The following is a 12,212-nucleotide window of genomic DNA, read 5'->3' on the forward strand; positions in this document are numbered from 1 at the left end:
TGAAGTCAAGTATAGATAAATAAGACACATATTATATACACTCACACACACAACGCACACACACATGCAGTATACAAACGCATAATAATGTTGAATTTTAGATGATGTACTATGCTTTAGTCACTCAAAACAACAACAACAACCCAGATAATTATTTCAAAGTCCTTTCTATGTTTATATTCGAGACACTCCATAATGGAACAAAAAGACTCCACCATACAGCAACTGACCATCGCCACCAGTATTAAACGAACTATTGCCAGAGTGGCGCTTCGCACTTCAGTCACTGTCAGTGTTCTCAGATTGATGATTTGCATAGCAAACTTTTCGAGCAGATGACCTTATAATTCGATAGAGAACCATGGGAGAACTATTGCACAATAACTATATAGTTTGGAGTGTACCGCATCTCCGCCGCGATGCCCTTCACCAATGTCATTTGCATACAATACGGGCCGTTTAGCATAGAATAGGTAAGCCGTCAATTGAGTTAACTTTTGTAGGGAAACTTTTCTTTCAGACTTTTCAACAGTAATAGCAAGAGAAACAAGAACTACTTTCTACCACTTGGCACTTTCTTCTGGGAATTGATGTCTTTTTTCCCCTCAGGATCGAAATGATGGTTTGAAGGAAAGTTTGTCATAATAATCGCAGTAGGTCACGGCTCAGCAAGTATGAACTACAGCTGAGCAGGGGCTCTGTGACCTTTGTTCTTCAGAACAGCTGATCGTCAACCATGGTCTAGTACAATCGTATTGCTGATAAGCTGAAAGAAACTAGGTTAGAAGACACCACCAAGCAGCTGGATCAGGACACGCCCACAAGTATTTCTGACCAATAGCAGCGTTGTTTTGCTGTAGGCACCAGCCGTAGTTTCGTGCTCCCTATTTATGTGGGCAGAAGATCGTGGCTTCGGTGTTGGCTGAATTTGGTGGTAAATACGACGACGTCTCCTCTTTGTCATTCAAACTGACATCTTGCACCATGAAGGTTACCGCTATCCTCGTTTGCCTGGCTCTTGTAGCCGCCCAGGTGAGAAACTTGACTTCTTTATCTCTGAATTAGCTCTCATTATACCTTCTTTCATTGACTGTATATCCATCTCCTTTTGATTGATTTTAATGATTAATTCATAAATTCATTGTCACACTTTTCATCTATGTTTATATCTTGTCGATTCTCTCTCTTCTCGCCATTTCTGACCTCCGCCTTTCTTTGCTGGTATGCCGCACTTCTATTTGTTCTTGTTAGATTTTTCCCTGTAATCTGTGTTTACAACGAAATGAATATTAGACAATTTATTTATGGATTTTTACTTATCCATATCTGTGTGTCTGCTCGTTCGGATATACTGCTCCTCTGTATTGTTTTCTATCAATGTAATTATCAACATAATCGTCTGACGAAATGCATTTCAACATGAATTATTTATCTAGCTGTTATCAAGTTACCTTGGTATTAAGTTTATATCCCTTTACTGAACTAGGAAGGAAGTGATGAACCTTATCTTGATTTTGTAATGTGGCGCAAGTCAGATTTAGATGTTAATTGACCATCGACTGGACTCAAATTTAAGGGCATTTGATAACAGATAATGGGTTCAAGATACTTAAATATTTGGTTCTTGTACAATGTATTCATACCATTGACACTACCGATATATTTCAGCAATTCTAAAAGTCAATACTATAATGCCTCAGATTCTCCTTGATCGATTATGTCTCAGTTCCGATTTAGTGCATACACCTTATCCATTTATTATGGAGGCTAATGCTACAGGTCGCTCGCAATATTCAAAGTAAAAGAAAAATATATATGTATATTCATATATTTATGTATCTGTGTGCTTACACTTAGCAAAAAAGAAATTAAATTCTTTTTCGAGTTCATATTTTTCATAGAAGAGTTTGATGAAAATCAATGTATTATATACCATATTAAAAGTAATTTAATCGGTTAACACCCTATAGGGAAATGTAAATTGAAACGTTACGCATGAGTGAACACATTCGTTTTTTCTTTCTATTTTCCCTTTTTATTGACCTATCAGATTGATAGCCAGTTAAATTACCTTTCATAAAGTGTATAATACATTAACTTTTAACTAAATATCTAGAAGAAATATACATTTGAAAAGGGTTTAATACTTTATCTCTTTTTTGTTTTTGTTTTTTGCTGAGTGTATATTCAAATTTCAATTCCTATAAGGATTTCAAATCCGGTAAAGATGAATGGCACAAACAAGTGAGATATTGTAGAGGAACGTGGTCAAAGGTGGCATGAATCTCAATCGAAAATTCTTAATTATGTTTGATTATTAGCTATATTACATTGCTTACACGTAATTCTCTTCAGCCCAGACAAACACGGCTTGTTTTGCAAATCTTTTTCATCTACTGAAAACCCCGATTTTTTCCAAAACGTAAAAGGAGAAAAATTTGAAGACAGTATTTTTCTCGTGGTTCACATTTCTAACTACCAATTGCAATTATGTTGTTGGACTTTAAAGGACAAGTTCACCTTCATTAACATAAGGATTGAGAGAATGTAGCAATATTAGTAGAACACATCTTTGAAAGTTTGAGGAAAATCGGACAATCCGTTCAAAAGTTATGAATTTTTGAAGTTTTTGTGCAGTCACCGCTGGATGAGAAGACTACTGCAGTGTATGATGTCACATGCGTACAACAATATAAGGAAAATATAAAGAGAATTTCACAAAATTTCATCTTTTGAAAAAAGTACACATTCCCTTGACTCGTTACTGACATATGTTATGGGTAATATTATTCCCATTGCCTTTAGAAAGAGGCAAGTCAAGTGCTCTTTTATTGTGCGAAAAAAAAGTGAAAATGATATGTTGAATTTTCTTTATATTTTCTTTATACTGTTGTACTCATATGACATCACGAGCCTTAGTAGTCTCCTCATCCAGCGGTTCCAACACAAAAGTTTTAAAAATTCATAACTTTTGCGCCGATTGTCCAATTTTCCTCAAACTTTCACTGATGTGTTCTACTAATATTGCTGCATTCTCTCAATCCTTATGTAAATGAAGGTGAACTTGTCCTTTAACATATGTACTTTTAAAGTACTATCATGTTTATAATGCAAAATCCCAATTTTCAAATAAAAATGTGTAAACGTCTGAGGTATTACTTTCAAGATTTGAATGTTAACTTGCTTATAATAGTGGAGTTCTTTAAATGAAGTCACCTCTGACGCTGACTGAATTTTGCACTTTGCATTTTGCATTTTGCACTTTTCAAGACCTGAAATTACTGTCCAACACAAATTCTTCTAATCCAACCACACCAGGATAATGATATGCGTGACAGCAAAAAGAAAAAAAAAAAGATTACATCACGCTGTCATATTAATGACACGCATGTCTAATGCTAGAGTAAAACTTCCTATAAACTGACCCCATGGTAACTAATTCGGGCGCCGTAACATCGGTTTCACAATCATGTGGACCTATACGACCGTAAAGTCTGCAATGATCCGAGGCTGGGAACTTTATCGAAATTCTTTAAAAGCGGAGAGATAGATAGATCAAAAATATTATAAAGATAGATATTGAAACATAAAACAGGCAAACTTACAAACAAGCAAACACACATACGCCTATATGCAGCTATCGAATGCTATTTCTTGTATAATCAAGACAATTCTGAAAGCCTGTGTTTATAAATGTTTGATTAGTGACGATCAATCAGCGTCTTTCCTCCCATCTTCTCCCCGCTGCAGGTCAGTGCCCAGTCCGCTAGGCCTGCCTACACCACCGAGGAGGAGGAATCGCAGGGTTTCCTTCAGGCCGCGTACTCCTGGTTCGTGGACGCCATCGGCAGGGACCCCCGTGAAGATGCCCGCAGCCTCGCTGATAAGGGTCTTCAGCTTTTCGATCAGGGATATGTGAAGATGCAGGAGGCCCTGTCCAACTACGAGATCGAAACTCCCGACATCGACGTTCCCACATTCGACCAGGTGAGCGAGGATTTCCAGGCTAAGCTTGATGAGGCCAAGACCACGATTCAGCAAGCTTTCGAAACAATGAAGCAGACCTTTGAGGACGCCCTCGACGTCATCCCGTCCACCAATGAGGAGCCACCCCGACGTCCAGAGCCCACCCCTCAGGCGGAGGAGGAGGAGCAACAGGGTTTCCTCAGCTGGTTCATTTAAATGAACACGTGATCAACAAACATGCCTAATCCAATGAAAATGGACAACTCAGTGAAAACTTCTCTTGTTCATTTCAAATGAACGCTGATGTGAGAAGTCATAAACCATCTAACAACACAACGTGAATAAATTTGAACTTGATTCAGACTCGGATGTCGCAAGACGTTTTTCAGCTTTTGGAGAGAGAGAGAAAAAAAAAAGAACAACAACAGCAGAAATCTTGATAATAATAGAGTAAATGAAGTAATGTTCACTGCTCGATCCTAGCAATTCATCATAAGTCATTCACTACGGATGAGCGTCGGACTGATTCAAACTTTGACAGGGTAAAAAGAAAATAAATAATTATCTGAAAAAAAAAACTTTATGTCTTCCAGCAGTAATCTCTCCCGGTTAAAATATGTAAAGATTAATTTATTCCCATCGTTTTGCACGTTTTCTAGATGAAGATTGTACTTTAGAATAGGATAGATAAAGTTAGACATGATGTCTATGACTTAGATGCAGTACTTTTTAAGAATATACAGAAAATTATGTTTAAGAAATAAAAATTGTGTAAAATCAATACTTCTGTTGAAAGCATGATGCATGGTTTTTAATCTCATGGAGTTGATTTCTGTAAGAGAATGCAAAAGACTCTAGGTATACACACATATACACGAACCTCAGCTTGTGTGTCATGGTTTGATTGATTCATGAACGGCTGTGTGTATAGATTGATTCATATCATACAGTAGACAATGTATCAGTGCACACACATGCAGTTAAACCTGTCATAGCGGCCGCTGTCTATAGCGGCCATTCGATATACGGCTACTACAAAATTCCCTCCGAGAGAAAAGCCATATTAAAGACTTTTTTTTTCTCTCTTTCTATAGCGGCAACCAGTCAATGGCGTTCGCCTTTTTCGTCCCCATTAGATGGCCGCTATAGACAGGTTTGACTGGTATGTATTTTCATGTGAAAAGATACCAGGTACTGGCCACAATACAGATTAATACTGGATTATTGAGTACTTGCTTTTTATACACTGGACGGCAAATAATATTAGTCAATGCTAGTAGAGTAGTAGGAGTTTTATGGCAGTTTTACAATCCGACAAGAATTATCCCTTGTCACACGTGTGGGATTTTGGTGAGAGCCATGGTTGAATTTTACATAGAAAGTAGATCAAAACAACATGAAACGAAAAATGAATAGATAGCCTATTACAATATTGACAAAAACAGATTGTGAGATAACAAGAAATGACAACTGAAGCAATCCAATTGAACAGAGAAATATTTTGAAATCAGCAGTGAGATAATCACACAAAAAATGGTGTATGATTGGATGTGTGTGTGTGCGCGTGTGCGTATGTTTGTGTGATCGTCCCGGGTGATCATCCATACGCAGCTGAAAATGGTTTGTATAACTTCATCGCAGAAGACAATCTCATCCCAATTAGAATTGTCCTTCCTGTGGCAGCTAGAGAAATCAGCACACTCGACATACATGTTTGAAACGGGTGCTGTTCGCTATTTCGAAGGTTCGTTACTCCGAAGGTTCGTTAATCCGAAAATGAAAAAGGGTTTGTCTATCCGAACATTAAATTTGTGGCGTTATTCCGTAGGTTCGTTATTCCGAAGGTTCGTTAATCTGAAATGAAATGGGGTTCGCTATTCCGAAGACTCGTATATCCGAAAATGAAATAGGGTTCGTACGAACCTTTGGAATAACGAGCCTTATTTCATTTTCGGATTAACGAAACTTCGGAATAACGAGTCTTATTTCATTTTCGGATTGATGAACCTTTGGAATAACAAACCTTATTTCATTTTCGGATTAACGAAACTTCGGAATAACGAACCTTATTTCATTTTCGGATTGATGAACCTTTGGAATAACAAACCTTATTTCATTTTCGGATTAACGAACCTTTGGAATAGAGAACCTTCGGAATAACGAACCTTCGGAATAACGAACTGTAACCGTTTGAGACATACACAACAAAACCGAACAAACACGCAAATAATTTGTAGTCAAGAATAGAGAGGGAGAGAGAGAGAGAGAGAGGGAGAGAACAGGAGAAATAGAAGTATTCTCTGCTGGATTTTATGCATTCTTCGTTAAAGTAACAGTTACCAGGCAACAACCGTGCTGTAGGTTCGTCAATCAGAAAAGCTAAAAAAGATCTTTATATTGACTGTTCATTAATCCGAAAATGGAAAAAAAAAAGGTTCGTAATTTCAAAGGTTTGTTAGTACGCACCGTTTTTCCGTTTTCTCATTGACGAACCTTTCGAAATAACTGGCGAAACGTATTTCTTTTCGGAGTAACGAACCTTACGAACCACCTTAAAATGAAAGTTCTGATTTATGAACCCCTTTTTTATTTTCGTTTTAACGGACCTCTGGGTACACGGAATTTGCGTGTTTCGGAATAACGAATCGTGTTTCATTTTCGGATTAGCGTTGGACCATCGGAATAATGTTGTACATCACACACTTTTTTCAGGCACAGTTAAGGATACAGGTTCGTGTCCCAGACTATTGCATGCATATTGCTTGCATACACGTGTCTCGGAACTAAATCATCTGTTCCTTAGAAAATTAGCGACGCCATGATTCCTTCGGTATTTTAATGATAGTAAAATGGGACAAGCATCATTTCTAAAAACTTCAGGTAAGTGAATCATAATATAGAGTTAAATAAGATAATGAAGGCGATACTACCTCGCTTATTGGTATGGTACATGACAAGGAATATTCTGCAGAGTGCACCATGCATAATTATACACTGCACTACTTGCTCGCCACCTCAATTACTAAACTTCGTTGTAAGTTGGCGCTATGCCTAGAATCAGCACTGGCAAATCAACTCACAAATGTCCCTTGAGACTGACGGTGGTTACTAAGAATCCTATATGCATGTGGATATACCAGGTTTGGCATTATGGAAATAAGATTAACATCCTTCAATTTTTTTTTTCTCGTCATGTTTGGTGACAATCTATCACATGCTAGACAATTCTTCAGGCAATGCACGTTCAGGTTACAACATTGATCGTTGTAGCAAGCAATTGGACAATTTATTGATGAAACCAATTCAAATTTGGTTATGGGCAAAAGGTCCATTGAAAAGTACATTACTTGTACTGCGTTTTGATTTTTTTTTTTTTTTTTTTTGTATGTGGATCACACATGATGATGCAAATAAATAATAATATATAAGATGAAGATCAGAAAGTCTTAGTATGACCAAAGATGTCAAGTGCAGATTATAAACACAATAATTATGTTGATCTTAATGAAAATAAGATGTAAATTAGAGTTAAAGACAGCCATGATATGACAGTCATGACGAAATGATGATTTTATATTGAAGTTTACAAAACATGTTTAGCAAAAGTAAACAATCTGGATGTTCAAAACAACAACAACAACAACAACAACAACAACAACAAAGAAATGCTGATCATGCTGGATCATGAAATGTAAGATACAAAGTAAAAGTCACATTCAATGACCAGGTGGACATAATCACTCTTGCCTATTTATAAGTATACGTGCATTAAGAAATTGAATGCTCAATTGTTAAAATCGCTAATTGCTTGAAAACGAAATTGGAAGTGCTTTTCAGTGCTTATCGAGACCGTCGAACGAATTTGAATGGACAAAAATGCTTGGAAATCCACGCCCAAACACAAAATTGAGTTCTCACATTCAAATTTGAACTTGTGACCACAAATTTGGGTGCCTGAAAACGAATTTGAAAGCATTTAACGTGAAATCGTTTGACCTAAGTCACTGCACCGCTTCAAACATACTAATTTGAATGCACGTAAAAAGAAAATGAATGACACTTTTACGAAATTGGCCGGTAAAACCTATTTATCAGGACCATGAATGCGAGATTCATTAAACTCCACCAAAATGTGGATGTTAGTAAAACAATCTATGTCAGGTCCTTATGCATATATACAGGCATAATAGGCCTAAAGGCTTTTATAGTTATGTGAGAATTTCACTATAGGATAGAGAATAACTACGATGTAAACACATTGCAGTTATATAGGCCTATCATGATTGTTATGTCTTTCTTTAGTTATGATTATAATATACTCGGAAATTCATGCCAAGTTTTAAAACAAAACATATCTACAATTTAAGTTAGCATTTAAATAAGCATATTGTGACTTCGCGAACACATTCCACGAATATCGAAGGTATTGGGGGGGGGGGGGGGGAGAGAAAGATGCATAGATCTATGCATCTTTCTCCCCCCCCCCCCCCCCTCCCAAGCGTGATCAAGCGATGTGCATCCTATTGCAAAAGAATTTGAAGCTAGCGTTTACATTCTGCGAGATATTGCGCAATAATTACGTTTGAGTTGAGGTGGCCATTGGCATTGGGCAATTGGGTTTCTTCTCGGTGCACTGCAAGCCTGAAAGATATTGAACTTCTAGCTCATTTTTTGACGTTGTTATTACCTCTCACCCGTCAACCGAGACCATGAAACACGTGGTAATTATCATGAGTTATTTTGATAGACTGTAAATATACTGAACGAATTGAGATACTAGTAGTGTACACGTCCGCGTTCTACAACAGCGCCAAGGCGCCACTGTGGTGTGAAATAGTCCCATGTACCTCATTTCATGTAGGTGACCTGGTTGCGGTTGCATTTCCTCGCCCGCCCGGGACGCCAGCCAGCGCCAGTACAGTCACTTGCAACATGGCAACAGTAGATTAAGTTAACGCATGAAACGTAAATGAACACAGATATTTAACGCAGTAAAATTCACTTATAACCTATTTTAATGTACTGTGACAGCTAGAATATAGAAGGGGGTTCATGACTTGTATGAGAGGAGTTGTTCTAGTCAAGCGAGATTATAGATTGTAATTTTAATTGTATTATTGATATTTATTATTAGCGTTTTATTTTTATTATTTTTCCAGACCAGGATGGTACGGTGGAGTTTAGGATTGGGCTTTTAACTTTTTGTGAAATATCAAGAAACCACTTATGAAATAGTACAGAACATCATGCCATTCTAGGAGGAATTCAAAGTTTATTTGATGAATTTGTTTTTGAAGGGCTGAGACATCAAAAAACTAGAGAAGCACTCTGAGAGCGCAGACCTCCGCCAAGCATGAAGCTCATTTCCACCACTAATCTTGTTCTTCCATAGAGATATTGGTGATTTACACTCATACCTACTTATAGCATTGTGTGCTGAAAGTCGCCCGATTTCCCAATATTGAAGCCTTTGTTACATCATAAACCCTCAGCTTCACGGTGCGCCTCGCCCTAGCAGACACCAAAGATGCTTATGGCAGAAACTAGAGCACGCACTTTAGTGCGCGCATGCAAACCTCAAATACGCGCAGCCTGAACTCCCAAGTTCATTGACCCTAACTGCAAAAATATCAAAAATCCTTTATAAATTCCCCAAAAATTCTCGGATCACTACCAAAAGTTAATCATTTGTTACTTGTGTCATTCTCAACCTTTCCTGCAAGTTTCATCCCAATCCGTTAACTACTTTTTGAGTTATTTTGCACACCGACAAACTAACTAACTAATGAACAAACCAGCGGTAAACGAAAACATAACCTCCTCCCTTGGCAGAGGAAACGAGTAAAACAAAGCGATCATAATAAAAAGTGGCCCCCACCTTTTGTAAGGGCTTGCTTGTATAGACAGGACTGTAGTAGGTTACGATATGCAGTAGTGCTACACCTTCTATGTACGGTACTTTGTTATCACTCTATACTCTCACATGTTTGTATGCTGCTCATGTATAATGGCTGATGTACGGAAGGAAACGACACAGGTGAATAGGACGGTCTCACAAAATGGCCGGGCATGAAAGCTGTGGTTTTGGAATTGGAGCCCTGAATAAAGGTTGCATTTGTGGGATGTTGCCCATTTATATCCTGTTTGAAATCTAGTTAATTTCTGTGTGGATTCTGAACCCTTTCACTTTGTTAGGATTGCCCTCTTTTGGATATCTCAGCTATTTCAAAACCAGTTTTCATCAAACTAACACTGAATTCCTCTTAGGATTACACCTCTTTCACATTTCATAAGATGTTTCCCATTGTCTCACCAAGAAATGTTAGAAATCTGAAGTTAGGTCTCAACCAAAACTATACAGTCCTTTTAAGTGTACATTTACATGTAATTTCTTTTACCCCCTATTGCTTGCGTGGTTACCATTACTGTACATGCATACAGGGCTCTCCCAGTGGGATAAAGTCAACAAGGAATGCTGGTCCTGTTAGCTGTCTGTGTCCATGACAAGCCATTTTGATGCTTGCTAATGACAAAGGACGGCAACTCAGTCACCATGGAAACAACAGGGAGTCCCTCACAGCAAGACTTCTGGATAGAGTGCTTCTCCCGGAGGAGAAACAAACCTTATTACTTCAATCCAAAATCAGGACAATCAGTTTGGGAAAAACCTGCCCATTTAGGAGTGGTAATTTGTTGTTTTCATCACTTCAATCTCTGCCCTTGTTCAAATGTAGAAATGAAATGTCAATGCACTAATAAAGGGAACTCATATCCAAGACAACTTATCATTCCACATTAATTTTTGACATTTGAATCTGTTCATAAATGGGTTATTTCTCAGCCCCCCCCCCCAAAAAAAAATCATGCAATGCTTAAAGGGAAGGTAAACCCAAAGAGCAATGTGGATTGAGTGAAAGCAGCAACATTAGTAGAACACATCAGTGAAAGTTTGAGAAAAATCGGACAATCGATGCAAAAGTTATGAATTTTTAAAGTTTTGGTGTTGGAACCGCTGGATGAGGAGACTACTAGAGGATATGACGTATGAGTGGACAACAATACAAAGAAAATATAAAGGATATTCAACAAATATTCACTTTTCTAGAATTATGAAAGAGCAGTGGACCAACCGCTTTCAGAAAGCAGGGGGAATAATTGCTACCCTTAACATATGTCAATATCAAGTTGATGGAATTTGTAATTTTCATGAAAAATGGATTTTTGTAGTATTTTCTTTATATTTTCTTGATATTGTAGTCCACTCATACGTCATAACCTCTAGTAGTCTCCTCATCCAGCGGTTCCAATACCAAAACTTCAAAAATTCATAACTTTTGCATCGATTGTCCGATTTTCTTCAAACTTTCGCTGATGTGTTTTACTAATGTTGCTGCTTTCACTCAATCCACATTGTTCTTGGGGTTTATCTTCCCTTTAATGAAAAGAAAAGGTGATAATTTTATGAATATCTGCTCATGCTGAAATAAAGCTGAGATACAAATTTGTACGTGATGTAGGTCAGGACAGAGACATTATTCTTTCGAGATGATCTTGCAACAGGTAAGCATGCAAGGGAATGGTTTCCCTCATTGTGCCTTGTCATAGTCTTTTAGAAATACATATACTGCATTGATATAATGACTTTTTTTTTGTAAACATAATTGTATCTGTATTTAAATATAGATTTCATGTATGTTGATGATGTAGTAGAATGTAAGAAAATAGTGTTACCACAAGGCGTCAGTTTTTGTTAAGAACTTGATCTGATGATTTTGTCATGTGCACTTCTGTTTGAGAAATATGATAAATGTGAAATATAATTCTTTCCTGAACAGAAACATGATGTGTTGAAATCAAGAGCAGCAGAGACCAGAGAGATGTTTTCTCTGCAAGCATCAGGGAAATTTCACAAGTCATTGCCAGCTAAGGGGCACAAAGAGTCTGGTCAATTTGGAGCTATTAGTGCACTATCTAGCAGTGGAGGCCAAAGCATGGGGGGCAAATCTACACCCCTTCATCAGGCATCACAGAGTAGAACCAAGAACCAGACCCAAGCAACAGCATCTCCGAGGAGGAGGAGGAGTAAACCAGAGGGTCAGAAAGTGGGCATTCCTCAAAAAAGTTTTCCGTTGAAAGATGTGAAGGAGAAGAAAGAGAGGATCAGTGAAAAGAGTGAAAGCAAAGAGTCCAAAGTCAAATCAATCCCAGGACACAAATCAGAGTTGAGTCTACATTGTGAGACAGAA

The 12,212-nt window shown here is 37.7% G+C and overlaps 1 protein-coding gene and 1 long non-coding RNA gene across 2 annotated transcripts; both read left to right on the forward strand.

Moving 5' to 3' along the window:
• Positions 1-875: 875 nt before the first annotated feature.
• On the forward strand, positions 876-4,747 carry LOC140240777 (uncharacterized). Its single transcript, XM_072320548.1, has 2 exons — positions 876-1,032; positions 3,751-4,747. Exons 1-2 carry the CDS (start codon positions 985-987, stop codon positions 4,180-4,182), a joined length of 480 nt encoding a protein of 159 aa, XP_072176649.1. The 5' UTR covers positions 876-984; the 3' UTR covers positions 4,183-4,747.
• Positions 4,748-8,581: 3,834 nt separating this feature from the next.
• LOC140240406 (uncharacterized) lies at positions 8,582-12,065 on the forward strand. The gene is made up of 3 exons (XR_011902029.1): positions 8,582-8,687; positions 10,408-10,651; positions 11,802-12,065. It is a non-coding gene; the product is annotated as an uncharacterized lncRNA (long non-coding RNA).
• The last annotated feature ends 147 nt before the right edge of the window (positions 12,066-12,212 follow it).

Source organism: Diadema setosum, chromosome 17, assembly GCF_964275005.1.
Source record: "Diadema setosum chromosome 17, eeDiaSeto1, whole genome shotgun sequence".
Lineage (NCBI taxonomy): Eukaryota > Metazoa > Echinodermata > Echinoidea > Diadematoida > Diadematidae > Diadema > Diadema setosum.